This window comes from Micropterus dolomieu, unplaced genomic scaffold (assembly GCF_021292245.1).
Source record: "Micropterus dolomieu isolate WLL.071019.BEF.003 ecotype Adirondacks unplaced genomic scaffold, ASM2129224v1 scaffold_204, whole genome shotgun sequence".
NCBI lineage: Eukaryota > Metazoa > Chordata > Actinopteri > Centrarchiformes > Centrarchidae > Micropterus > Micropterus dolomieu.
This window is the reverse complement of record NW_025744196.1, coordinates 3,340-26,793: the sequence shown is the minus strand read 5'-3', so window position 1 is coordinate 26,793 and position 23,454 is coordinate 3,340. Positions and strand designations below refer to the sequence as shown.

The following is a 23,454-nucleotide window of genomic DNA, read 5'->3' as shown; positions in this document are numbered from 1 at the left end:
ACCACGCAGGACACCACGCAGCTCGGAGCAGGTTTTGGTGTGTGGGAACGAAACAAGTGAACGTGCAGCAACAGGAAGTTGATTTGATGGTTGTGACGTGAGTCTGGAAGAAGAAGAGCTCGTCTCAGTTTGAGAACAGAAGCAGATGTTTGAACCTCTGGACCTGAAGCGGGTCTGAAGAAAACACGTGACACCAACACAGATAAACACACAGACTTCAGGTCAGCTCTTAAACTCTATTTATCACATTTTCAACCTCATACATACACAGACCAGATCCTCCCCCAGCAAAACCGGTTCAACCAGTAAAACCGGATCCAACATTTACACAGGATTAATTTTAAGGCACATTCAGGTGATTCATTCATATGAACAATAAAGATTTTTGGTCTGCAGAGAAACAAACAAACCTGTCGACAAAAAGCTGATTCAACACACACAGACATGTGTTACTATCCTCGTGGGGACCTGTCAGGACATAATGCGTTACCGGGCCCCTGGCCCCTACCTGGCGCCTATCTAAACCAATTCCAAGCTGAACCCTCAAAACGGCCCTTTGAACTTCCAGCATGTTGGACCCCACGAACACAGTAAAACACACACACACACACACAGTGTGATTCAAAGTTTATCTGGATAAAAGCTGTTTGGTCCAATCTGGATCAATATCTGGATCAATGCTGAGACGAGCACCTGGCAGACGGACTCGTGGTGATTTTTGGACTCTGGTTGTCGTTTTGGTCGACAGCTGATCAGTTTTTAAATTAATCACACGTCAAATGATTTTATTACAACAAACTTTGGGAAACGTTTATCAATCACAACCTGATTATCGAGACCTTTACAGGTGGACTTTGGACTCGAGACCCCCTGTGAGACTGAAACTCACCAGGAACACACACACACACACACAGTCAGGGCCGGGTGTTTAGATCTGGATCCGAAGTGAAACTGGTCTCTGGAACCACCGATCGATCCGTTTCTGATTCTGTTTGTAGATTCTGAGTTTGAACCTGCTGAGCTTCTGTCACACCTGTCAGGTAACCCACAGGGCCCAGGACCCAAGGTTGTTAATCTGGATTAAAGACTGTTAATCTGGATTCCAGGTTGTTAGTCTGGATCTGACTGACTGTTAATCTGGATTAAAGTCTGTTAATCTGGATCTGACTGACTGTTAATCTCGATTAAAGTCTGTTAATTTGGATTCCAGGTTGTTAGTCTGGATCTGACTGACTGTTAATCTGGATTAAAGTCTGTTAATCTGGATTCCAGATTGTTAGTCTGGATCTGACTGACTGTTAATCTGGATTAAAGTCTGTTAATCTGGATTCCAGGTTGTTAGTCTGGATCTGACTGGCTGTTAATCTGGATTAAAGTCTGTTAATCTGGATTCCAGATTGTTAGTCTGGATCTGACTGACTGTTAATCTGGATTAAAGTCTGTTAATCTGGATCTGACTGGCTGTTAATCTGGATTCCAGATTGTTAGTCTGGATCTGACTGACTGTTACTGGACTGCTTGTTATAATTTCTTTCCATATTATTCTCATAGTTAATCCGACTTGTGTTTAAAGGTTTCTACAGTTTGACGCTCTCTGAGCTGTGACAGTATAAATAAAGTTTATCAGGATTAATAATCCACCAGGAGTCGCCCGAAACTCGGTGGCTGTTCAGTAACTTTACGATTATTCAGTGAACTTTTACACACTTATTTGGTTTCGGTTCTTTCTTGAGAAATTGAGACGCAGGATTCATCAAGAACCAAGATCTGGATCAGACCAGACCTAAACCCCCGTTCATTACCCATAATCCCACCAGTAAAGCCCGGACCATGTGACCCAGCAGAGCGGATTGTCACTGATTTTCAAAATAAAAGGCTTGTGCAGGAAGCGTTGCAGCAGCAAGGCAGCCGATTGGTTCCAGTCAGCAGCCAATCAGAGACGAGTCTTCGAGGCAGCGAAAGTAAACACAAACTCTCAGTCTGTTTGTGCAGAAACAAGAAGAATCACAGAAACACGGTGAGTCCAGCACGTCTGGTCCACAGGAACCAGAACTTTAAAGATTCAAGTGTCAAAGGCACGTTTGGTCTTTACTGCATCAGTCCAGCTCTCGCCCTCCGTCAGCTGAACGCCGCCGCTCGCCGTCACGGTTTCCCCACGTCCACGGTGATCTTGGTGAACAGCGGGAACTTTTCTGTCTTCAGCACTTTGTAGGACAAAGACTTGATCCCGTCCTTGTGCATCGTCTCTCTGGTGTGGGCGATCCGGTCGAACCTGGCAGAACAGAACATAGGTGGAACCTTTACCCAGCAGTTGACCGGTCGAGACCGGACCCCCCCTCATCAGATCTGATTGATCGGTAAGCGGTGGCGTGGAGAGGGCGTGGTGAGTCGTTACCTCTGAGGATTCGGGTCATTCTGTTTGTCTCTCTGGTGTCGGATCATCCGGCACTTTCCCACCTCGCCGCTCGGCCTGGAGATCGACATCCCACTAGACGCCAGCCTGGAAACACACAACAGCGCCGATGTCAGAGGTCACAGCAGGCGACAGGCACGAACACAAACAGTCTACAGATGCATTCTGGGTAAACTGAGACACAAACATCTGCTGAAAACTAAGAAGGGAAGCATCAGACCAGAATCGGTCCAATCAACAGCAGATCGATCACCAACACCGATTGGTTTGTTTCTGCTGCTGCCGAGTCAAAACCGATAAACAAACTCGGAGTGATGCTTTAACGATATGTTTCAGTCATATTAATAAATAATAAGTAGGCCTGTCAGCATTAACGCGTTAATCACGATGAGTTTAAGGACCGATCATACCGTGTTTTAATAGTGTTAATCGCGAGTGTCAAATATTCTTATTTTACCCCGTCACTGGTGCTTTTTCGAAAAAATCTTTGCTGAAAAGATCTTTGGCTGCTACTATTTTGACCCTTCGATGCACCCTTACTTGTTGTCACGCTGCCACAGACACTTCCTACCTCCTGCTGCAGCCATAACAACAACACAGTCCCAGACGGCTCCGTTGACAAGTCAAAAGCAGGACGCGTGTGAAATGGAATTAAAGTATCATCAAAGCACTTCGAGCTTAAGCTAACGTTACCACCAACGAGCTAAGCATGCAGCTAGTACGGCTAATCAGGCTGATGCTAGCGGACTGAAGCAAAGCGCAAAGTCATGCACATTGTCGTCGCGGGGGACAATTGTTGCACGCATACAAACGGAGAAAGCAGTCAAACTGAAACTCCTACTTAAAGCAAGTGCTGTCTCATTGGTTTCAGCTGAACTCAAAAATAATGCAGCTTTGGAGGATTTTGTTTGTTATGCACTTCATAATAACGTGTGTACGTTTTGTACAAGCACTTTTGCTGTAGAATTTTTGAAAGCCAGCTTAAGGAAGAGTATATTTCATTTACAGATTGTTTTACCTCAGTCTCGTTGCAGATCTTTTGATTTGAAATAATCAAATAAATCTAAATGTCAAGTTCATAAACTAACCTTCTTTGCATTAATTTGATTTCCAATCAAGATGCACTGGTAAGAATTGTTATCATTGTTAATACAGACTTAAAACAGTTTAGATATATTATAATAATAGATTTTTATGTTGTAAAACATGCGATTAATCGAGTTTAAGAAAAAAATGTATTGTTTGACAGCCCTAATAATGAGCTTTTTCAGCGGCGCTGGTTAAACGTACACAGAGCAGCGGATACGAGTCGCCTCTATCCTGATTGACAGGTTGTCAATCAGCTTGTAGCCCCGCCCTAAAGCCTCCCCTGCTTCCTGGTCTCTGTTCCTCTAAATGGGACCATAATTTACTAAATGAACATCACGCTGTGTTGAAGAAGACTTGAAACTAGCGACTGAGACCATAAACTCATCAGGAAAGTGTTTACTGAGGGAATAAATCAGCTGACAAGTAGAAACATTTTCTCAGAGACTTCTATACAATCACACTTCTTTCTGCAGCCGCTGGAGTCGCCCCCTGCTGGCTGGTTTCTAATCTCTGATTCCAGGTGTTGCTGCTGTGTGGAGGCTCAGTACCTGTTGTAGATGTCGTCGTCCTCTCCTCCCCAGCCCCAGTAGTTGTTGGGGAAGCCGTTGATCTTCAGGTACTGTTCTTTACTCATCGAGGAAACGCCTCCAAAATACTGATTATACGGTAACCTGCAGGACACAGAGACACATTCAGGGAACACGCTGCTCTGACCTCTGTGGCTGTAACGTCCCTGTGAAATCAGTTTGACCATGTTAATACGTGTCTTTGTGAACACTTCCCAATCGCACACACAGCTTTACCTTTCCTTAGACAGCAGAGGTAAACAATAAATGCAGCTTATATTCAAGCCAAAGGAACCAGAATTATACCCCAGTCCCATTCCACAGGATATAGTCCAGTTTGTAATGAAAACAAGAAACTCCAGTCCAGGATTCCTCTGTGGTCAGAACCAAAACAGCCCACTCCAGGAAATCTCTAAACAAGGACGTATCCCCCAAAACAGTACAGTTCATTACACAAAAAACAAACCTTTAACTCCGAACTAAAGAAATAGTAATAACGACCAAAACGTTTCTCGTCATGTCACGGGCCGTTTTACCGTAATGTAGCATGAATTTTGAGGAGAAGTTTTTCAGTATTCAGCTGCTGTTTAATGCAGCGTGGCTCCATCACTGTTCTGACCCGGCTTCACGTGTCAAACCACAAACCTTAAACCTTCGCAGGCGAATCAGACGAGCAGCACGTCACCTTCAGCACCTGAACCAAACGTGTACATTTCAAACAAGTTGGGAAGAAAACATTAATGTATAAACCCAGTTAGCAGCCAGCAGGGACGCATATTTACCTTTGGAGGATAATGAAACTGAGATTATTCAGACTTTCACTCACTTGAATTAACCCTTTGAACTCTGCAATACAAATGGTCCATCAGTGCCTACTCTGGGATATTTGCCTTCTGTGATGTCATTTCTTGGACTATCTTCAAATGCTTCATATCCATAAAATCTGTACAACCTCAGCTAAAAGAAACCATAATAATTGATAAAAGTATTGATAAATAGTGTGGTAAATTAAAAAGAAATACAAAAATCGGGCATGTTTTCTCATAAAGGTTTACACAATGATCCAAAATATTTCTAAATGTAGAAAGATGAACAAAATCGTTCACAAGTGATTTCAACTGTGTACTTTTTTTAGTTTCTGAGATGTGGTCATTTGTATGAGCAGAGCGCAAAGTGCTGTATGTCTACTTCCTGTCATCTACTACTACTTAAGTCTGTTAGAGCTAGGCCCTCTGTGTTAACTACGATCTAAACTATGCTAACGATGCTAAACTACTGAATCTCTCAGTCTCTCTGTGACCTGCTCAGCTGCTGCTGTGGCGCCACTTAGCTGGCGCCATCATGCGTTGTCACATGATTTTTCACCGCACATAACGAAACGGAAATGGGTCACCACAACGCGATGACTTGACTGACAGAAGTCATTTGGCTCCATATACGGTCGTTTGGCTCCATATACGGTCGTTTGGCTCCATATACGGTCGTTTATTCCATATACGGTCGTTTGGCTCCATATACGGTCGTTTGGCTCCATATACGGTCGTTTGGCTCCATATACGGTCGTTTGATCCATATACGGTCGTTTGGCTCCATATACGGTCGTTTGGCTCCATATACGGTCGTTTGGCTCCATATACGGTCGTTTGGCTCCATATACGGTCGTTTGGCTCCATATCTGGTCATTTGATCCATATCTGGTCATTTGCTCCGCACACGCTCAGTCTGTCTGTACCGCCCAGCTCGCTGGAGGAAACGCGGTCCTGCAGTCAGACTGACTGACATTTTAACAACAACAACAACAGGAAACCTCTAAAGCTTCTTTAGACCGGTGTATCCTGAGAGGAAAAACTGCTGCAGGAAACAGGAAGCGGGGGGCCTGGCAGATGGTGGCGTTTCAGAGGAGATCTCTTCCTCTGTGGTGTCGCTGTCAGCACTTCTTCATAACACACATTCTCTATCCCCTCATGACTGGTAGTGAACTTGAAGCCACCCAGAGCTGATATCTCATCACCATCCGGTTTCTGCAGGGACTCAGCAGTTTCCTCTCACACAGCCCAGCGAGGACGCTGACGCTCGGCTGTGAGGTTAGAGGGCTGCGACACGCGAAGCTCCAAACCTTCAGTTTGTATAAAACATCAGCGCTTCAGCTGCGGATCAGAATCCGTTCACATCCACTGAGCATGTGCGTGCCGTTGTAAACAGGAAGCAGACTGTCTGAAGAAGAAAGTTCTACTGGAGACGAAACACAGAGCAGCGATGGTGAAGAACCGCAGCAGAGACGGCGACAGCGAGGTGGAACGGTTACTGAGAGGAACACGGGAGGTCAAAGAGGCTGTGGCGGTAGAAACAGACTGGGAGTCGCCACAAAGCAAATACGGAGACAAGTGTAGAAGTGTTATTTACACAGTACAGAATATTTTAATAAAACTCTGTTTGACTGACTGATAAGAGCCAATCGGGAAGCCAAACGTGAGCGTCTGGACTATGTTTCAGTCTGGACGGGAGGCGGAGACATAGCAGAAGGTCTGAGTGTTAACAGGAAGACGTAGGAGAGTGGGCGGGGCCTGAGTCAATTACTCCCTGAGAGTTTGAGGGAGTTCAAAGAGAGAGAGATAAACAGCTAGAAACATTCATTTATTATTAGTCATTAAGGACTGGTGATGAGAAAGTGGATAAGACACATGCCTTTGGTGTCCGAGACCTGGGTTCAATTCCCACTGAGTCCACTATTGTGTCGCAGAGCACGTAACCCCTCGCTGCTTCAGAGGCGTGCGACCTCTTACAGACTGAGCTCGCTTTGGATAAAAGCGTCAGCTGAATGAATAAATGTAAATTTAGAGTGGCAGGAGGTTTGTGTTGCCTGATGCTCGTTTCTTTACTAAACAAACAGAAAGCTGCCTGGAAAAGCTGCGTATCTCTGCTGTCTGAAGGATTTCACTTTTTAAACGTCATCACGTGTCGCATCGTCTCCACTTCATGAAGCTCCGGCTCGCAGATCTCTGGGTGGGATTTCTTCTGTCCTTAATGTCAGACGAGTGTTCAGAGACTGAAGGACACGACTGTCTTCACTGAGGCCGTGACTCAGTCTCGATGTCCCCCTGAGCCCTGAACCCTCACAGACTGGTGAGTGCTGGAGCGTGAGAGCTGCACAGGCTCAAACTCCTGGAGACAGGAACAGGGACACCTTACCGACGCTGAGACTCGCTGCACAGTGGGACTTTTTATACTTTTTTACTTTCTTCACGGCAAATACGGCGACTGCCCGATGCTTCTTTCAGGCTTTCTCGCCCTTCAGAGTGGCCGGGAGGTCAGATCTGTGTCAGTAATCTCCACCCAGTTCTGTCTGAACCATCAGTGAGATTTGGGTTTAACGTCAAGGGTTCATGCTAGTTTGTTTATTCTTCTTATTCTCTTGTAAAGCCAGTTTACCTGGATGTTTCTCTTGCATTCAGGCGTACCCTGGTGACTCACATGTTTTAACAACGCTATGAAATGTGTGCATAAAGGGCTCAAAATGTCAGCAGAGAATCCTCGAGCACGATTTGACAGGGGGACGGGCCTGAACCCTGTGAGTCTGGGCCTGTGTTCAGCTCTTCAGCCTGCTGACACACAGCAACCAATAGGTGAGCTGGCTTATGCTGACATCATCACACAGTGTTTGAACTGTGGAACATTTCACTGGCGTTAAAGGAACCGCTCTAAGCTGGTTTAAGCCCTATTTATCAGATTCCATAAGCTTTCATTGTTATGCAGATGATACTCAGTTATATCTATCGATCAAGCCAGATGAAACTCATCACAGTTAGCTAAACTTCAAATGTGCCTTCAGGATGTTAAAACCTGGATGACCTGTAATTTTCTAATTTTAAACTCAGATAAAACTGAAGTTATTGTTCTGGGGCCTAAGCACCTCCGTGACGCATTATCTAAATATTGGCATCGCCCTGGCCTCCAGCACCACTGTGAGGAATCTTGGAGTTATCTTTGATCAGGACATGTCGTTTAAGTCTCACATCAAGCAAATTTCAAGGATCGCCATTTTTCACCTACGTAATATTGCGAACATCCGGAACATCCTGTCTAAAAATGATGCAGAAAAACTAGTCCATGCATTTGTTACTTCTAGGCTGGATTACTGCAATTCCTTATTATCAGGCTGCTCGAAAAAGTCCATTAAGACTCTTCAGCTGATCCAGAATGCTGCAGCACGTGTTCTGACAGGAACCAGGAAAAGAGATTTCTCCTGTTTTAGCTTCTCTGCATTGTAAGTAAGTAAGTAGAGTTTATTTGTATAGCACCTTTCCCAGATAACAATAAAATGTAATACAATAAAACAAAGTAAAATACAATGCATAAAAAATACAAATGGAAAACAGACCAAAAACCATAAAAACCCCTCATCTAACTAAAAGCCTGGTTGAATAGCAGCGTCTTCAGTTGCTTTTTAAAAGCATTCCCCAGCCCCGGCGCCGCCGCTTGGAATGATCGATCTCCTCTGGTTTTAAAATGAATGTAGGAACCACTAACAGCCTCTGACCTGATGACCTCAGACGACGGGTTGGAGTATGAAGCTGTATCAGCTCAGATATGTAGGGAGGAACCTGACCGTGCAGGGCTCTAAAAGTAAGGAGCAGGATTTTTAACTGAATTCTATACTGGACTGGTAACCAGTGAAGTGCTGCTGAAAAAGGTGTGATGTGTGCTCTTTTGTTAATGTGAGTTAGAAGCCTTGCAGCAGAGCTCTGAACAGCCTGGAGACGGTAAAGCTCCTTCTTGGTCAAACAAGTAAAAACATGTGATCTAAAGCATGAATGATCATCTCCATCTCGACCTTTGACACCAGTGCTCTTAATTTGGAAATATTCTGAGCTCCTGAGTCACCAACATGCTGCTTAATCTGAGGAATTCTACTGTGTTTCTGTTTTCTCTGAGTGGCTTCCTGTAAAATCCAGAATAGAATTCAAAATCATTCTTCTTACCTACAAAGCTCTTAATGGTCAGGCACCATCTTATCTTAAAGAGCTCATGGTACCTTACTACCCCACCCGAGCACTGCGCTCCCAGAATGCACCTGGGGTTCCACATGCCAGCAGTGACGTTAGTTGAAGCCTTGTTCTCACTCACACGTGGCGGTACAGTAAACAGGAAACGTTAGATGGTGCGTGGCCTAACGGTGTGTTCCCATAGCGGCAGCGCTGCAGAACACTAAACAAAGACTCATTAAACTCAGCAGCGTTCGGACCCGAGTCCTCAGGGGACCAATCGAACAGGGACCTGAGGAGCGAGGGGACACAAAGCACGACACAGATCCAGAAGGTGTGTGGTCTCACCTGAAGCCGAACTTGTCCATGGACACAGACAGGTGTCGAGGCTGGCTGAAACACTTGTAGGTGTTGCGGTCGTCCATGGGGATCAGGTCCACGTCGCTGAAGACAAAGCAGTCGTAGTCGTACTCCTTCAGAGCCTCGGCGTAGCCCACATTTAGGAGCTTCGCCCGGTTAAAGATCTCAGATCCGCCCTGAAGCACACAGAGAGACAGACGTCTGAGCTAAAGGACGTTTAAATTATCCAGTTTATGTAGAGAACGAACCTTCACATTCTGCGGTTTTTATTTCTACTTTGCAGACGAATTCTGACGCAATCAAAATGAAAATGAAAGACCAGATAAGAAATAACGTCTTTGTTAGACGCAGAAAAGGGCTGTTGGACCCAGCAGGAGAGTGATGGAGTGAAGGTAAAACAGCCAATCGGTGCTCAGCAGCTCTGGGAGAACCAGTCGAGGTGACCACATCATGAAGCTGACCGAGTGCAAAGCTGTCCTCAAAGCGAAATGTGAATCTAAAACACATTCTGGTTTAACACTTTGTTTCCTACAGAATTCGTATTTCTTCATAGTTTTGATGTTTTATTAATCTGTAATGTAGAAAACAACAACAAGAAAGAAAAACCGTTGGTGTCCAAACCTCAGACTGATACATATGCACATTATTTACTGTGCAAGAGTTTTAGGCATGTGTGGAAAAATGCTGTGAAGGATGTTAATCGATTATATTCATCAATTAACAAAATATACAAGCAGCTGTTTCACGAAAGGCGGGAAGGTTCTGCTGGTCCAGGTCTCAGCAGGCTGGGATCAGACCTGAGGCTCACGGGGTTTCTGCAGCTTCACACTCCTGTTTGAACTGTTCAATACTTTAACACACGGCACATTTATTATTTATTACAGGCGACTCTTCGATTCTTGCTTTCTTCTGTTCTCCGCTCACTCCCGTGTCCACCAAAGTGGTTTTTACCAGCTGGGAGCGCTTTGGAGGCGCAGCGTTTTTTTTCCAAGACACTGTGGTTGCTGTGATAAATAATATCCGTGCAGGTGATGTGCTGCAAGTAGGCTAGTTAATTTAACTGTGTAGAAAATGTCACCACAGAGCAGATAGGTCCCCCCCCCCGCTCAGGCGTGCCCTCATTCACTCACTGATTAATAACACTTGATGTTTTGCTGTTGCGATGAGACGACTCCTCCTCAGGTTTCTATCACCTGTGTGCCAGCAAACAGACCGCACCACTGCTAGGCAACCGACACCTGCGCCGAGCTCTCAGGTGGGTTTGGCTTATTACCTGCAGGACAGGCGGGTGAACTGGATGTCTGCGTGTTGTTTGTCCATGTTGACTCCACCTCCAGACTCAACAGGTCACTCTGTAGTACTCTAGGTCTTTACCCCCCACTGAAAACATGGTTATGGATCTTATCCGTGTGTTTCTGTCTGCAGACCCTCAGAAACACACTGACGAGTTCAATATGATGAGCAGGTGTGACGTATATCTGCACGTCAGTGGCTGCGAAGCCCACTCTCCTACGTCTTCCTGTTAACACTCAGACCTTCTCCTACGTCTCCGCCTCCCGTCCAGACTGAAACGTAGACGTGTGAAAACGCTGCCGACAGGCGGAAACGATGACGCAGACGCTCACGTTTGGCTTCCTGATTGGCTCTTATCAGTCAGTCAAACAGAGTTTTACTTAAATACGCTGTACTGTGTAAACAACACTTCTACACTTGTACTCTGCAGCTCTCCGTATTTACTCTGCGGCGACTCCCGGCCTGTTTCCCGCCGCCACAGCCTCTTTGACCTCTTGTGTTCCTCCCAGCAACAGAGGACGCGAACGGTCACATGAAGTGCGTTTTTATACAGACCGAGCTCAATTCTGACACGTAGCTAAAAAGCTGGTGTGATCGTAGCCTCGGTGATGGAGACCAGGTGGGTTTGAACTTCCTGTCTGTAAATGTGTTGTCTCCAGGTGTTTCGGTCAGTATCCAGCTTCACACTGACTCATGTTCACATAATAAAATCAGGCACAAACATGAACAGATGTTCAGCTGGAAAGCTTGTACGTCCAGGTTCCCTCAGAACATGTTTAAACGGCGTTTTACGTGAGACGACCTCTGGTTTGTATCTGCTGCTGGAAACACAGAAAAGAGGCAGACAGAAAAAAGAGAAGAAGAAGAAGCCCACTTTACCAGAGCTTAGCCAGCTCCAGCTGCTACTGGCCGAGACCAGGCAGGGGGCGGGTCTCAACGTCTCCAGCGACCACAGCCATTGGTCAGAAATGCCTGACATGCAGAGGAGGGAGCGAGGGAGGCAGAGTGAAATAAAGGAGGAGGAGGAGGAGGAAGGACACAGACAAGAGAGAGAAGAACAACTGTGAGTCACAAACAAACAAACAAACAAACAAAGTGCAGTGAGAAGACGACAACTTTACAGAATGTCTTTCAGGAGGACCGGCTCAAGTTCTGTTAGAGATCAGATCCGTGCAGGTAAACGGGGGGGGGGGGGGGATCTGCCCCAGCGAGGAGCAACTACTGCAGCACCCAGCGCCTGTTAGACATCTACCTGACAGGTGCTGTTAGTAGAGCTGAGGCTCCTTTAACGGGAACAGGTGCGTAGCGAGAGAGAGAGAGAGAGAGAGCGGCAGTGAAAGCGAGCAGAGGAAAAGGTTAGCGGGAAGTTGGCGTGTAGGTCAAAGCGTGTCCGTTAGTAAAAGTCTGTCTGTTGTTTCCCTGCTGGAAGTGAAGGCGGTTAGCGCTGGCTAACGTCTCCCCATGCGCTGCAGCTGGAAAGCTGACTGTAGGTTTTCAGCTGCTACGTAACGTTAGCTACATCTGTAGGAAGCTAACGTTAATTCATCACGGTTAACGTTCGCATCATGGTCATGGTTTTGTAATCACGTGGTAGCTCTCGGAGATTCCCCCACTGCTCCGGAGCGACCCTGCATCACCTGTACGCTGCCCGTCCGGGCAGATGGCCTCCATGTTTACCCCCTCACGACGGCGTGCCGAGTGTGACGTCACTTTCAGGCCGTGGCCAGGTCACGGGCCATGTCCAAAGTAATAAGTAATGGGCCTGGAGCATTAGGACGTGCAGCGTGAACGCAGCCTTTGTTGCTTTAGGGAACACACACACTTTACAAACAGTCCTCTCAGTGTGTTTACACAGCTCGTCATGTTCACTGCAATAAAGGCCGTTCCAGGATGTTTCCAGGACCTCTTCAATGACCCTCCCTGAGCTCACAGGTCACTTCACGACGAGCGTTGCAGCCTGCGTCCCGTCATCCTTTTTGTTTACCCAGAAACAGCCATCGTATCGCTCTCGTCAAAGCCGCCAGACTCCATTTTACCGGCGTCAGAGCAGCTCCTCCTGCGTTCTGTGAGCTAAAATGACTGTTTTTATCAACACAGTCTGGTGTCTGTGCCGAAAGATATACTGTGGGTGTTTCTGGTTAAACAAAAAGGATGTTACACTTTAGATAAAAGCTTCTCTCTGCAGCGCTCCTTCCCATGAAGCCGTCAGACACTTGTAATAACAGTGTTTGGCAGAAACAAGCTCATTAGTGGACGCACTTTGACCGCGAGGATTTCAGTTCAACATGTAGTGAAACCTTTTCTTCTGCCAGGTGTTCAGACTGATGTCACGCTCATGTCTGTAGGCTAAATATGAAGCCAGCAGCCACTTAGCTTAGCTTAGCGTAAAGACTGGAATCAGCTAACTCTAACAAAGGGAACAAGCTCGTTTGGTCTGAAGTGACTGAAACACATTGTGGCTTTAAGGAGGGTTTGTGTCAGGAGCAGTGACTCGGTTACCTGCACACTGAACACCTATAACCAGGTACATTTCCCATAATGCACTTGGATAATGTCTGACGCTAACCTTCCCCCCAGGATTACCTGAGCTCCTACATGAAAACGTTCAGGAGCGTTTCAGTAACTATTTACACTGTGTGTGTGGGAAGCAGTGGACGATGGAAGTGGAGACCCTGCACCCTCTGACTCGTTAATCATTCAATGAGTTCAACATTTCGAAAGGTTGCTGTGACACCTTATGGCCCGCCCCTTCCAGGCTGTGACCGACGAGCTCGTCGACTTTATTAAAAGCTGATCATCCTGAAATGCTCATGAATCAAACGTAATATTCTGCCAGAGATCTGTGGGGGAGAAGTTTGTAACGCAGACCGTATGCAAGACAGGTGTAGTCTGATGACATCACTGTGACATCACAGCGTACCTGGTTGATGACGTAGACTCCGTAGTCCAGCTGCTGCCGCTGCAGGATGGGGTGCAGGTAGTACAGCCAGAACTTCAGGTGCTCGTCTCTGTTGCGGAAGGGGATGATGATGGCGACCTTCTGCAGCGCCACACAGTCTTTGGGTCTGAAGCGCCCCCCCGGCTGCAGGTTGGGGTTCTCATCCTTGGTCTGCTCCAGACTCACGGGAATGTTAAACTCCACCCGCAGGGGACCAACTGAGGACAGAAACAATCAGACTGACTGCAGGAAGAGTCAGAGCTGTTTGGGACACAAAATATGATCACTTCATCATTCATTCATTCATTCATCATCACCACCACACACAACGCTGCTGTTAGAGCAGTCCTGAGGAGGGACCCACATCAAAACTACATCTTATAAACCTAACGAGAACCGGTTCTAAGCTGGAACCACGTTTCCTGACTTCCTGCATATTTTCAGCAGCGCTCCGACTGAGCTGCAGAGAATTCTACAGTGTCACTGGGAAAACGCGGGAAAATGGGTGAAGTCATTGTAGCGCTGCGTGCGGCTCGCTCGCGCTCTCACCGACACGCTGACCACGAACTGTGAACAGCCCCTCCTCTTTCTGCACAGTCTGAATCATGCGGTGGAGGAAGGTTGCCGGTGTTGCATTAAAATCTGTGACCATCACTTTCTGTGTCTAAAGTCAAACCACGATCTTTTTCCTGAAACCAAACTGTGACGCTTCACAGCAGCGTTACTCAGCGTTATCCGGACTTCCCATCTGGGTCACAGATTTTGGTGTAACACTGGCCTTTTCCTGCAGAGATGATTCCTGAATCAAACTGCAGCTGACTGGTTGATACCCTGAACACAAGTTCACTCTGATAGGTTGGTTCTGTTAGCATGTAGCACGTGAGGAGGCTAACGTTAGAAGCCAGCAGGTTAGTCCACGTGTGTCGCAGTGGAGTTTAAGTGTGTTTAAACCCCGGTGGTGTGCAGAGTGAGGAAGAGGTGCGCAGAAAGTGGCCCAGTTTCCTGTGATCTAAAGAGTTTTCCCCAGAGAGCGAACAGGAAACGTCAGCAGGCTTCTCGCTGTGTAATCACACAAAAATGTTCCTTTCTGTCCAAACTGCTCATTAACACTCAGTACTTTTCCATCCAGCGTCGGAGCTGATCTCACGTCTGGACATCAACAACAAACAGCTGCAGGGTTTACAGACGTCTGTGACCTCATGCTGGACGGACACATCTGGACTAGAAACCAGGAGTGGGTCTTCACGTCCGTCTGTCCACACTGAGCTTCAGAAAGCATGTGTGGTGCGTTCAGGGTCGCCTATACTGCAGTCAGCCCTCACAGTAACTGGATGACAAGAGTCCAGCGTTCGTTTAATGACGTGGCGGTTTCACCACAAACTGCCGTCACAGAGGAAGGAGGTCCAGGGTTCATCAGCAGCTTTCAACAACCACAATGACTTTATTTACATTCAATAATCCACACCTGAAGGCTTTACTGTCCGGGCAGGCCTCTCTCAGGGTTCAGACGCCTGTGATTTTAAAACGAGCATCAGCTTTATGTTTCAGGCTCTCCTGTCTTTAACTTCTCCACACAGCGTTTTCCTCAGCAGGTGCAGCTAAACGCTCTCCAGCCCCCGCCCACATGAGATTAACGTTAACAGAAACTATTTTGTCTTCCTGCTCTCCGAGGAGACGTCAGCCCACATCACAACACGTTGGTTTTCTCGGTACAGATGGATTATTAATCTTTTCCCAAAAAAGGAAAACTTTATAAAAATAACATGAACTTTTTAAGGACCTCGGAAACTCTGAGCTTTTAGTTTTGTGTTAAACTCTACTGTTCTGACATCAGCTGCGCAATAAAACAACAACCATAATTATCACGATTCAAGTTTCCTCACTAACAGTGAGGTGATGTGTTCAACGTTTGATTGAATTCATGTGAATCACGAACGAATCAGCACTTAATGTTTCTAGTAAGGTATTTATTTTGTTGAGGCAAAGGGACTGAAAACAGATATTATTTAATTTTCCTCGTGCATTTGTTAAAACAGATTTTATCAGAATAGTTCTGAATGTTCTGCCTCAGATTAATTTATTGATCCTGTTTGGCATCAAGAAGAAAAGTTTAAAACCACTGATGAGCAAAAATCAGCCTTTAAACCTGAAAGAAATAATGATCTGACTTTTATCCTGATAATTACTGATTTATCGTGGTAACGTTTTTGGCTCTACCTGGTTCCTCTACTTAATAAAGTTCTTTCTGATTCTGATTCTTCACAAACGATAAGAAATACTGAGAAGGGAAACGGCTTTGATTTAATCTGAAGAGCGGCAGAAGTGAAAGTGTGAGTAAACAAACTGTCATTTCATTTCTCTAAATGTACACGGACGTAGTATTGCAGTACACATAGTACGTGTGAACAGACAAAGATGATCTGTCTTTCTTAAAATAACACTGGCACAATTTGAATGTTTCATAAAGACAAATTCAAGCTTTCGATTTCAGGACCTTGAAATTTCCTGTATTTAAATTTTAGAGCATTCGCCCAACTGTGAAAAACACAAGTCCAGCTGTGCACGGTTGGGGGGGGGGGGGTCACAGCTGAGGAAACAGGGACACCATCAGCTGATAACAAACAGCTCAGGGAACTGGACTCTACCAATCAATGGTTTAAAGAGTGACTGACATCATACAGACCAAACAGCTGCTCAATAATCAATAACTCTAAAGTTACTGCAGATTAATATTTACATTAGAAACATCTTCACAAAAAGTGTTTTTATAAAAGGACGAAGCTTTGAGGAATGTCGAGTATTATTATACAAATAAAAACCACGAGTATAAGCTGCACGGTACACATGTGTACTGGTACTACACACCAGTACCACCGCTCAGGGCTGTACATGAAAGAAAGAATAATAAGGGTCAGGTAGCCTGATGTGGGAACGCCACAAACATCTCTACAATCTGCCTCCCAAAAGACACCAGCAGACAGAAAGCTCAGCAGCCAATCAGACGGCAGCTCTGAGCCCTCACACACTGACGAGCGGAGGCGAGGAGACGCACCAGAGTACGACAGCACGCCAACCAGCTAAATAAACGAGTCTGATGGATGATCAGCCGAACACGCTTCACACACGTTAGCGTTCAGCTCGGTTTTCATTGTCACACCTTCATTCCTCCGTCAGAGTCCGTCACTGTAAGCTTTACAGGAAGGTGAAGCCCACATTCAACACCTTCCTGTAAAGCTTATAGTCAGGGCTGGCTCAGGTGAGTCCTGGACCAGTCCTTACTTACGCTGCTATAGGCTTAGACTGCCAGGGGACTTCCCATGATGCACTGAGACCCCACCCCCACCCAACCGGCTGAGGCAGCTGTTCATGACATCAAACAGAAGACGTGCAGAGCTGCTCTGTGCGAATCACCTCTGTTCTTAATCTGACCGACAGACATGAGGCTGAGAGCCAATCAGAAGGTCTCACGTCTCACCTTATAAGAGACTCAGTGGATATATATGTGAAAGCAGAGTTAGAGGTCACTCTTACCTGTCGGACCTGTCGGACCTGTCGGACCTGTCGGACCTGTCGGGCGGCTTCCAGCCCCACTGACTCAAACCCTATCAGCTCATCGCTGCAGGTATGAGCCTCTGACGCTCCCAGCACTTCTGACTCCTGTTTGTTTGTTTAAAGGGGGAGGATGAAGCCGTTTTAGCCCAACCTGTGTGGTGCTCTGGCTTCCTTCATGATTACAGAAAACTTGGTCCCATCACTGTAACCCTAAAGGTCTTAAAGACGCCATATTCTGCTTGCAGCCCAAAGGGAGTTCCCGTCTCCCACAGAAAACTCTGCTCCTGAACTGAACACCGATGGATTTTCCGGCTTTGTTTTGGATCACACAACCTTGCTCGTCAGGACCCGCCCTACTCTGCTTCCGATTCGCTAGTAGTCCTTACCTAGGTACTGTGCATGTGCAACTCCAAACAAAGATCTAATATAAGTGAGATGCTTCACTCGGTAACTATAACGGAGCGTTCCAACGCGCAGGGTGAGAAGAGGAGCTGCAGTCAGAACATCAACCACGTGACCCTGTTCTGCTACTACCCACTGACCGTATATAAGAAGTGAGCGTAGTCATGGTGACGTCACCCGTTAGTTTGTGGACTGCCGTTTTGAAGCCTCGAGTTTGGCCGGCAGGGCTGATAAATTTGTCTAGAGAACAACAGGCTTAAAACTAAATGTACTCACCAGAGAAAGTGAACAGCCGACTCCTAATAAGCTGGTAAAATTTACACAGTGACGTGGGTACGAATCACTCTAGCCTGATTGACAGGTCGCCATGGAAACGACTTGTCAATCACAGAATCCCGCCCTAAAGCCTCACCTGCTTCCTGGTCACTGTTCCTCTAAATGGGACCATAGTTTACTAAATGAACATCATGCTGTGTTGAAGAAGACTTGAAACTAGCGACAGACCATAAACTCATCAGGAAAGTGTTTACTGAGGGAATAAATCAGCTGACAAGTAGAAACATTTTCTCACAGACTTCTATACAATCACACTTCTTTCTGTAGCCGCTGGAGTCGCCCCCTGCTGGCAGCTGGAGAGGACCCAGGTTTCAGGGACTTCCGCTTCAGCTTTGTGTCTCAGACCGGAAGCTTCCTGTTCAGTACAACCTCTAATTAACACGATGAAACGGGCAGAATATGACCACTTTAATAATGTTACAAATTCACTTGACAAGAAGAAAAGTTATGTAATGCTATTTTTATTGACTTGGCAAAAGCTCCTGATACATACACCAGTCTATCCCAGTGAACCCACTAAGGAGCCTTGGTTTGCCAATTACCTCAGAGTCCATAGGTCAGAACATCTGCTGTCTAAGCCCCTACTTGTCACCAAGGGAGTACCACAAGGCTCTATTTTAGGCCCAATAGTGTTTTAAATAAACATAAATGACATACTGCAAAGTGACAGAGGCTGGTTTATCAACTTATATGCAGATGATACAGTTTTATATTCAGCTGGCTCCTCGCCTGAAAAGAGTTGAGGCACTCTATAACAATCTTTCAATTTAATCCAGCGAGCTTTCTCTGCCCTTCACCTACCAAATCACAAAGGTGTAATGAGTGTGGAACCTGAGCCAGTAAAAACATACTTGGTGAGTACTTGGGAGTCTGGTTAGACAGCACACTGTCCGACCGAGGTGATCCTCCACCCACCCTGCTGGACTCCCTCTGATTCAGATGACTGTTTCACCCATGCTAGACTTTGGTGATGTCGTCATTTACCTGTGTGCACATAAAAGGGCTTCTTGAGCAGTTTGATGTTCTCGTTTAGTTGTACTTCATTGTTCTGTTTACAGAAACAATAAAACTCTGTCACCACTTTTTACGGTCCAATCGCCAGCTCATTTACAGACACCTTCTTCACCTAAGGCTGTACGAACTGCTGAGCCTCTAGCTCTGGGGATTAGCTACAGACTTAGTTTGTTTATTCTTTCCTTTTGTTTCTTGGTGTCTCTGTACCTGGTTTTAAGGTGTTGTTGTCCCAGCACACTAACCCTACAGGGGGCCGTTGTCTCCGGCTGCCAGGCCATTATTGGAAATAAGAATCTGTTATTAATTAACCTGTCTGGTAAAATAAAGGTTTAATTTAGTTTTATTTATATAGCGCCACTTTATTACAAAGAGCAGATAGTAGTATTATCGTCCCACCATGAGCAGCACTACAGGAGTAATACGGTATGCTGGCACCTCAGACCTATCACTAACACCTCACCTGATAACATCTGAAATCAGAGTTTCACAGTGACTGTGGCAGAGCTGGATTCATCAGTCTTACCCAGCAGAGGTGATGTTTCCGGGCACTTCTCCAGAGTCTTCTCCGGGTCTCCTGCCTTCTCCTCCTGCGGCGGAAGCTCCGGGGCTTTCTTCTCGTCTGCCCGGTCCGCGGGTCCCTCTGGTTCTGATTCGAGAGTGGACTCTGTGGTTCTGCCCGGGTTCAGTTGTGTGACAGCATTACGGGTCTGCTGGTTCTGGGCGAAAGCGAACCGGATGTCCAGAGAGCGGACGTAGAAGACGACAGTGACGGAGATGTGGAGCAGACAGAGCAGCACCACCAGCTTACAGGTCCGGTGCAGGAGGGTGAAGTTGACGGTGGAGTCTCCGGCCATCCTGTCGGGAGTACTTCGGTGTTCTGGGAACTGCGAGGGCAGCGTTCACAAAGCGGAAACGTAACTTCGGCTCCGGCTCCCCGCTAGGTCGCTGTCACCGCTAGCTGCTACTCTCAGGATCCATTAAGTTAACGGTATCGATCAAGTTCACGTAAAGTCTCTCAAGTTTCAGACACGGAAATTCGGTCAAACTCAAAACGAAAAGCTCTCAAACAGAAGCCGAATAACAAAACAAAGTGTCGTTCAAAGTTTAAGCTGTGTGTCGGTCAGATATCAGTTGAGCTAAATTAGCTTTCCGCCCGTTCACTTTTAAAGTGACGTTAACTGTTAAGGCTAACTGAGTTAGCCGCTCGGGAACTCCCGAGTCTCCGTCACCTGGATCCTCTAAAACACCGCCTGTGAAAAGAATAAAAATCTCCACGAAGCTCCGAAAACTACTTCCAATATGTGTCAACAACTAACATTCCTCAAACAGCAGCGAAAACGGCCGGTGTCAGAACAGAACCGAGAAGAAAGTTACGGAGAAACTCGACAAAGTTTCCTGCTGTCGCTGCTTAGACACCAAACGTCAAGGTGACGAAATCATCCGTTACATTTCCGGTTATGAATTTCAAAATAAAATATAAAATGTGAAGTTCACTTTACCGGACGAAGCGAGCCACCAGAACCATTATGGACTTTTACACAGTTTAAGTCCAGACACCAGTCAAACTTTACTCACATCACTATGAAACTTAACAAGCTGACAGTTAATATAAATACAAGTTTTTTTTTATTACAATGTTTTATGTTTATTTTTAGTATGCAAATGAGGTGTTTCCTCATTAAATATGTGCTCATTTACATATCACACAAATCCATTTTCCAGCACATTGTTCACACAAAGATAGATTTTTTTTGGTTTTAATGTACCAAACTGCCAGACCTGGGCTAATTTACAGAAAGGTTTATCAAAATATTGTGTTTTCATGGATTTATTCAAAATATTCCCCTCATGTGTGTGACGGACCCTTTTTTCTATATATTTACAGATAAAATGAGAACCATAAAACATATTTAACAATACTTCTGTAAGCATCTTGCTTTAAGACCTCAGAAACAGTGTGTAGAGTTACGATGATCTAAAATGAGGAAAATTACTTGGTACAGGAAACATGTCATCTTGAGAAAACAGCTGTTAAAGATTAACTAAGGTAATACTAGTCAACTTTATTGTCAATTCTACCATGTACAAGTCACACAGAGGATTAATATTGTGTTTCTTCATGACCCACGGTGAATGTAAAACAAAAACAATAATATAAAAATGACTATTTGTCACATGAACACATCTCTTATAGATATCTGATATTTGGATCTGCTAACATTGTGCTCTAGAAAACAAACTTTCAAATCATATATGATTCAATACGGAGAGTTTTAAAAGACCAGTTGAACATGTAAACTACTAAAAGAGAGGAAATTTACTCAATCTAAAATAGACAAACAGTATTTAAGGTTGTTTTGTGCATTTTATGAAAGTCTGGCGAAAATAGTCTGCAAATTGTTTGTGGACAAGATTGTGGACAATTGATTAATAAACTGATAAAATGAATCAGAGAAACATTACAGGCTCTCAGGTTATATATATTTATATTTATTTACCTACCAACTTATATTATTATTTATTTTCCTTGATGTGGAATGTGTGCAATGGTGACACAAGAATTTCCCCTTGGGGATCAATAAAGTATTTCTGATTCTGATAAAAGTCCTGTTACTCTTATCACAGCCCACCTCCAAGTGGTACGCTTTTACTTTGAAGGTAGACGCATCGCACTTCCGGGGCGTTGGAAGCAGCTTTGAGTAGCTGGAGGAAGGGGCGTGGCTCTGCGTGTGTCCATCAGTGACGACACGTTACCGCCCACACATCAAAGACTGGTGAACTCTGATCATCTGTGGGCGCTTCTCAAGTCTCTTAAATCCACGTTTCCCCTCACTTGCGTCTTTGCGTGAACCGAGCCAGGAGGGAAGGGACGAGCAGCTGATCACAGATGGATCAGCTGTCAGTCGGTTCTAACAGCTGGGGAGACTTTTAATGGAGTTTGTGTCTACAGAAATGTGCACTGTGTTGGTACTAATAAAGTGTCACAGTTGTCAGTGCAGAGCAGCTTGATTCTCTGTTACCTGCTTAACAAACACCTGCACATGAAAAACTACAGGTTACTGTATGTCCTGCTCACAGGATCATTTCTACTGGCACAATGCTGATATTATCTGCATTTACATTATTGATTCTGATGTGAATTCGTTATTGAATATTTCACAATATGATCATGGTGGCTTGGGATTTATTAGCCTAAATTTTTCAAATTGAAATGATGGAACTTGTATCAAAGTTGACGCTCAGTTTTTTGGCTTTCCGTTTATTTCCTCTTCTGAGATCCTTTAACACTACTGCATACATTTTATTTGCAGGTCACATCACTCGCCACAGATCGATCGCTGCCTTCCATCATATCAATCCAAGCTTCTTTTTTTGTCATTCATACTTTCATCAGCTGATTTTACTCACGGAGCCGCCGGCTGCTTTCGTCAGATGATTTGCTCGCGTCATTAGAAACTTTGGTGCAGTTTAGTGTCTGACTCCTTACTTGTTTACTATGTTTTATTTTCGTCTGTTTGGACTAAACTCAGGGATGAGCAGTATGAGCTGAATGCAGATGACTTAGTGTTACTCTCACCTACTAAAGAAGGTTTGCAGCAGCACCTTAATCTCCTGTAGAGATTCTGTCAGACCTGGGCCCTGAAAGTAAACGCAGCAAAGACTAAGATAATGATCTTTCAATACAGAAATCAGGTTACACACAATTTCTATTTAGACCCCACTAAATTACAACACACAAAAACTACACTTGCCTTGGCCTCAACATTACATACAACTTCAACATGGCTGTGAAAGATCTGAGGGACAAAGCAAGGAGAGCTTTCTATGCAATAAAAAGAAACATTAAAATATATATTCCAATTGAAATCTGACTTAAAATTTTCCAATTTGTATTAGAACCAATAATTCTATATGGTAGCGACATCTGGGGGCCAAAACTTAATAATGAATTTGACAAATGGGACAAAACAATCATAGAATCTTTCCATACTGAGTTCTGTAAGAGCATCCTGCAGGTGCAGAGAAAAACACCAAATAACCTGTGCAGAGCAGAGCTCGGCCAAATTACCTGAGCACAATAAAATGTCCCAAACTAAGAAAAATGATGACAACATTCAGACTGAGTGAACACAGCCTGGCCATAGAAAAGGGTCGACACAGACAGAGCTGGAAAGAGGAGAGACTCTGCTCCCGGTGTGACAGGGGACAGGTAGAGAGACAGAGGACAGGTAGAGACTCAGAGGACAGGTAGAGAGACAGGGGACAGGTAGAGAGACAGAGGACAGGTAGAGACAGAGCTGCACTTTCTAACCTCATGCCCTAAATATAAAACACTAAGACAAAAACACTTTGCAAACATTTCTCAAATATACCCCGAATTTGAATTCATATCAGACAAACAGAAACTCCCCTATTTACTGGGAGAAATGCCCAAATATGAACTAATTGCTGCAAAATATCTCCTCATGCCATGAAGTGAGGACAACCAGTGGAACCTCAGACTGATAA

The 23,454-nt window shown here is 45.2% G+C and overlaps 1 protein-coding gene across 1 annotated transcript; it reads right to left on the bottom strand.

Moving 5' to 3' along the window:
- Window positions 1–222: 222 nt before the first annotated feature.
- On the bottom strand, window positions 223–20,375 carry b4galt1l (DP-Gal:betaGlcNAc beta 1,4- galactosyltransferase, polypeptide 1, like). The gene is made up of 6 exons (XM_046043332.1): window positions 19,469–20,375; window positions 13,624–13,859; window positions 9,399–9,586; window positions 4,051–4,173; window positions 2,396–2,500; window positions 223–2,272 (listed from the first exon to the last, which is right to left on the bottom strand). The coding sequence occupies exons 1-6, from the start codon at window positions 19,797–19,799 to the stop codon at window positions 2,143–2,145; spliced, it is 1,113 nt and encodes a 370-aa protein (XP_045899288.1). The 5' UTR covers window positions 19,800–20,375; the 3' UTR covers window positions 223–2,142.
- Between the last annotated feature and the right edge of the window lie 3,079 nt (window positions 20,376–23,454).

Excerpts from the sequence above, each read along its gene's own strand:
- b4galt1l (XM_046043332.1), bottom strand. The coding sequence starts at position 19,799 with ATGGCCGGAGACTCCACCGTCAACTTCACCCTCCTGCACCGGACCTGT. Across the intron at positions 9,587-13,623 it reads GAGTCTACGTCATCAACCAG|GGCGGATCTGAGATCTTTAA; the intron begins GTACGCTGTGAT and ends TGTGTGCTTCAG. Across the intron at positions 2,501-4,050 it reads GACGACGACATCTACAACAG|GCTGGCGTCTAGTGGGATGT; the intron begins GTACTGAGCCTC and ends GTGTGTTTCCAG.